At 58.4% G+C, this 5,017-nt stretch overlaps 3 protein-coding genes across 3 annotated transcripts in view; 2 read left to right on the top strand and 1 right to left on the bottom strand.

Moving 5' to 3' along the window:
* Positions 1 to 336: 336 nt before the first annotated feature.
* On the bottom strand, positions 337 to 1,710 carry GGTG_09559 (hypothetical protein; the record flags this gene model as incomplete). The annotated part of the gene is made up of 3 exons (XM_009227410.1): positions 337 to 625; positions 700 to 945; positions 1,442 to 1,710. The coding sequence occupies 3 exons, from the start codon at positions 1,708 to 1,710 to the stop codon at positions 337 to 339; spliced, it is 804 nt and encodes a 267-aa protein (XP_009225674.1).
* A 1,307-nt stretch (positions 1,711 to 3,017) lies between these two features.
* On the top strand, positions 3,018 to 3,486 carry GGTG_09558 (hypothetical protein; the record flags this gene model as incomplete). Its single annotated transcript, XM_009227409.1, has 1 exon — positions 3,018 to 3,486. Exon 1 carries the CDS (start codon positions 3,136 to 3,138, stop codon positions 3,484 to 3,486), a length of 351 nt encoding a protein of 116 aa, XP_009225673.1. The 5' UTR covers positions 3,018 to 3,135.
* A 704-nt stretch (positions 3,487 to 4,190) lies between these two features.
* The window catches only part of GGTG_09557 (vacuolar ATP synthase proteolipid subunit), a 2,109-nt gene continuing 1,282 nt past the window's right edge, over positions 4,191 to 5,017 (top strand). The window contains exons 1-3 of the mRNA XM_009227408.1: positions 4,191 to 4,454; positions 4,574 to 4,586; positions 4,674 to 4,992. Coding sequence (XP_009225672.1) covers positions 4,429 to 4,454; positions 4,574 to 4,586; positions 4,674 to 4,992 — 358 coding nt within the window. The 5' untranslated portion in view covers positions 4,191 to 4,428. The remainder of the gene's footprint in view (positions 4,455 to 4,573; positions 4,587 to 4,673; positions 4,993 to 5,017) is intronic.

Below are 5,017 nucleotides of genomic sequence, written 5' to 3'. Positions count from 1 at the left end.
TTCCTTTTTACGGTGCTAGCGAAGAGAGAGCAATGAATCTAAACAGGAGGTGCGAGAATCAGAAACACTCAAGCTAAAGACATAAACTTGGCCTCGCGTTGGTTTACTCCTTTTTATACACATGACCCGCGACGAAGCCGGCGGGATGGACGGGTTCGACCCCCATGGCTCGTTCGCGGAGTGGGCCGCCAGGAACACGGGCCCGGCGCCTGTAGCGGATGCCAGCCACGGGGAGGGAGATGTGAAAAAAGAGAGGTTAAATCTAGTAGTTGGAATTCCGCAGTGCTGGGGCCACCGTCTTCCAGCGACAAGACTGGCCGCTGGCATGCTCACCCTTCATTTCCCCTCTGCAATCCCGCTTCCCAGCAACAATAATTTCGGGTATCGCGCCTCGCCGACCTCGCACACGGCGCGCAGGAAGCCCGCCTCCTCGACCCGCGCTGTCCACTCCATCATCTGCAGCCACCGCAGCGGCCTGTCTAGCCTCTCATCCATGAAGGGCTGGAACTGCCGCACGGGGACCACGCTGCTCGTCGTGTGGTGCATGTACTTGACGCCCGGGGTGGTGTTGGCATCCTCGGCGCCGCCGCCGCCGCCGTTGTCCCCGAGCACGCCGTCGGCGATCCTAGCCGCCGCACTCTTGTGCTTCGTCTCTTGACCCTGGGGTTGGTGACCTCGGCGGGTGGGTAGAACCGCGACATGGAGACCTCGGGATATTCGTTTTTGCCGCTGAAGAGGATGGCGCGGACGCTGGAGACGAGATGGAAGCGCGTCGGGCGACTGTGGCTGGCGGCGAGGCCTAGAGCGGCAAGGAAGCCCGTCGACCGCACGCTCGGGTCGCGGATCGACGCGTAGGTGTTCAGACAGGACCCTTGGGCGCCGGCGTGCAAGATGAAGTCGACGCAGCCTATCAGGACTTTGATGCCGGCTTGCGAGAGGCCGAGGCTAGGGGCCCGAGGTCGTCCTCATGTATGACGACTTTGTCGCCTTGCGATCCGTCGAGGTTTGCGGTTCGAGCTAGCTCTGCGGCATACTCAGACGACACGGCGAGTCAGTGGACTTTGGCCAGGTCATCGCGGGGCAAGAATGAGCCGCGAGCCGAGCTGTGTGTGAGCGCCTGTGAGGGGGATTGTTTTCCTGTCGTTCCCTCTGCTAGCGGACTGGCCGCGGTCGGCTAGAAGGCGGCTTGAATGGGCAATCTTCGGGTGCCGCGCAGATGAAAGTAGTCGCCAGAGCAGCTAACAGGGGTCTTGGCAGATGCAAAGTCAGCCTTGGAACTCGCAGCGACGGTAGCCCGGGATCCGTGAACGGGCAGGGGAATCCGGCCGCATATTTTCCGGGAGTCGGATGAGCCAAAACGGCGAACGACATGGTAACCTTATCATCAGCGCGAAACAGAGCGTCACGATTGAGGGATCGACGGGCAGTGGCGTTGCGGTACTTGTTGGTAGTCTGGCGCTCGACCACTAGCGCCAAGGTTGGGAACAAAGGCAGTGGCTCGTCAGGCAGTCCAGAAAGCTCGCGGAACCAAAAGCTCAGTCTAGGAGCGGGGCCGACGGACGAGGGAGTGGACATGGCCTCGAACTCGGCTGTCGACGCGCCCTCGCCGTGGGTTGAGTCGACGAAACGGAACGAACAAGCTAAGGTGGACCAGGCAGTCTGTGTGAGCTCGCGGGTGGCCAGGTTGGTGGACAGACGAGTTCGCAACATGTAGTGGGCGAGCGTTTACCTGCTCAAAAGCTAGCGCAACCTTGTCAGCCTCGAGAGGGCCGCGGATTCATACCATGCCGTCTCATTGTACAAACTTTTGTCCTCGAGGAACTCGTGCAGTAGTCAGAATCAGATGCGCACCTGGTTCAAAGATAACGGACCTTGGCGCTTGGGCTTGGAAGCGACGGTTAACTCGAGATCCTGATCCGACATGTCCTGATGGGCCTTGTGAGCCTCTCCGAAACGAATATCGCCAGCGGCCGGGGGCGGCACCGACGATGCGCGTGTGCGTTCCTCAGTTGAGGACGGGGAGCTTGACCGCGGTGTGCGATGCCCGGCATCCGGGCGACTTGGGGAGCTATCATCTCCGTCCGTCGAGGTCGGTCGAGGAGAGAGCGGCAGGGGATGAAGAAGAAAGCAGCTCGAATATTTTCACGGATTTGTCTGCCATGCTGGCTGTCGCTGCACCACCGCCAGCAACCAAACGAGCAGCATCTGCCAGATATCGGGCGGCCTCTGCATCCTCAAACCAAGGCTTGGTGCTGTAAACAGCACGCGGCAGAGCTCCGCCCAGAGGCCCAAGGCAGGGCGCATTGGATCGGCGAAGTCATATGTTCCTGTAAGTCTTAGCACCAACGACCGACACGGTAACCTTGCCCGGAATCAATCAAAAAAAAAAAAAAAAGAATGTGAAGTAAGGGACATCCCGGGGAGCCCCCGCGGGGGCTCGAACCCGGGACCTCCCCCCGGGGACCGTGGGGTCCAAGGCGCAGAGCTTACGTCGTACCACCTAGACCACGCCACTATCCCCGGGCACGGAAGCAGCAGCACCAAACCAAGCTTATAAGGGGAGGAGGGCGCACCGCCGTGTCGTCTCCTAGCGACCTCCCAAGGAATGGCTGAGGATGTCAGTTGACCTAGAGCTCAGATGGCCGTCAAATCCTTTGACCGATATGCTTTTTGCATATGAGCCATCCATTCTCAACCAGCACCTTACCAACCAACTGGGAAAATCATGTATCCACCTACGGCGTGCCTGACCCTGCCCTTGTATAAACCTATCACTCGAAGAGGCCTTTGCCGGCTGCGCTACAGCTTGGACGAAGTGGAGATGATCCTGTCTGTCGTGGCCATTCACACAACAACGGATCTGCCGACGTGGACGCTGCTGCAGCTTGCCGCAAGCCCACAATATATCGCGTCCTTGGGGGAGTAGATGATGAGGGTGTTGTCGACGGAGGGATGGAACAAGACCTCGCTCGCAAACTTGAAGCCGTTCGTCAGCGCCTTAAAAGAAAGTCGACGACTGGAGCCCATTCACCTAGGTAAGCCGCACTGAGATATGTCGTCGGCCTTTCTCCTTCCAGCCTGGCCCAACCCTCGATACAAAAAAAGGCCAGCAGGTCATGGGTGATCATAGCTGGCATGCATTGCAGGGCGCGAGCGGACGCCGAACTAGAGGGCGCCGTTTCGTTGCCCAAAGGCCAAGTAGTAGTCGTCGACAGCTTGAGCATGATGAACCCGGCCATCCACAAGAGCCCGGAGAAGTACGACGCCCCGCCGGTTCTACGAGATGCGCAGGCGGCCCGTCGGCGAGCACAAGAGCGCGCTCGTTTCCACATCGCCCCGACTACACCGTCTTCGGACACGGCCAGCACGCCTGTCCCGGCCGCTTCTTCTCGGTGCTCGAGGCCAGCGACGAGTAAACGGGCATCCACGGGTCATTTGGACAGGATGATAACTTTCTCCAGTTTGAAACCTAGCTATAGAGGATAGGGAAAAGGTCGGGCAAGAGCGATGAAGCTACCCGTTGTCGGGCTGTGACATGTCGACGGTATTGTGTTCCTTGACCTGAGCTTGAAACCGAACAATCGAGGCGTGGGGCGGATTCTACGCTTGTTCCGGCGTGTAAGAGAAATTGTGTTGGCGTTGGGCGAGACGCGCGTTCTTGACATGGTATGTTCGCATGGCAACCACATTTGCTATCCTGGGCTTCGTTGCTGCCTAGCGGCTCCATATAGTCAACAAATGTGTTGCGCAATGATATATCCATCAAGTCGTGAGGTGTCGCCCACGACATCGTTGGAGCACAGCTCGAGGGCACCTGCCGGTTTCTGGTGGAAACGCAACACACGCAGTAGCTCCTTGGCCCTCCTCAGCCTTGCGCGCCACAACTCTTGGTCCAGCTTTGGGCACGAATGGGCAACGGTTGGAATGGACGGAAACGAGTGGCTGTGCTGCATACGTGTACGGGGAAAGTAGGATATTAAGCTGTGGGTCTGGTCAACAGGGTAGCGGTACATCGATTTGGCGGGCTTTTCTAAGGAAAAAATGTGGTTGGGACGTGGCCTAATTAGGAAGGATCTGCGGGTCGTAACGTTTGATATCCACTTTCCTATACCGACCCCCAGGCCCCAGGCCAAGGGAGGGGATAGGCCCTAGGCCCAAGGGAGGGGATCCCGACGGCTGAAGGTGGTCCCGTCTTACGGGGAGGGGTTGAGCTCGCTTCTTTATGAGCATCTTTGCGTGCCAGCTCGGGGACGTCGATTTGGATCCGATCTGGCCATCTGTAGCATCTTGTCTCTAATAGTCGAGCTTGAGTGCGATTTATAGCTTATCAGTCCATACGCGAGATTCTATCGACTTCGTCCTTCGTTTTTTTTAGCTCCCTATCCCCTCCCGAACTCCGTTCCTGCTCGATATTCCGGACGAGCAAAGATGGAGTTCATTACGCAGGAACGCTGGTACGTCGTTGCGCCGCTGTGTCTGGAGGCTCCGAACTGGGTGTCTCCATACTGTGTACCGCATCGAGGCTATGCGTTTGTTTACCGGGCTAACATGAACCACCTATACATCTCTCCAGTCCCGTATACGCCGTTCGTCTCTCCCACATCCATCCTCCCCACCTCCCAACCGAATACACAAACTAAACAAAACACCAAAACAAAAAAAAACACAAACAGTCCTTCTTTGGCGCCCTGGGCTGCGCGACCTCCATAGTCTTCACCGTCATGGGCGCGTCGTACGGGACGGCCAAGTCGGCCGGCGCCATCTTCTCGTCGGGGATAATCCGGCCGGACCGGCTGATGCAGAACACGCTGTGCGCCATCATGGCCCAGATCCTGTCCATCTACGGCCTCGTGGCCTCGGTCATCATCTCGGGCGGCCTGGTCGAGAAGATGGCGCTGCACACGGGCTTCATGCAGCTCGGCGCCGGCCTGTCGGTCGGCCTGTGCGGCCTGGCCGCCGGTTTCGCCATCGGTATCGTGGGCGACGCGGGAGGTGCGTTTTTTTGTTTGGTTTGTTT

The sequence above is a fragment of the Gaeumannomyces tritici genome (assembly GCF_000145635.1).
Source record: "Gaeumannomyces tritici R3-111a-1 unplaced genomic scaffold supercont2.5, whole genome shotgun sequence".
NCBI classification, from domain to species: domain Eukaryota; kingdom Fungi; phylum Ascomycota; class Sordariomycetes; order Magnaporthales; family Magnaporthaceae; genus Gaeumannomyces; species Gaeumannomyces tritici.
The sequence above is the reverse complement of the archived record's forward strand: the minus strand, read 5'-3'. Positions and strand labels throughout refer to the sequence as shown.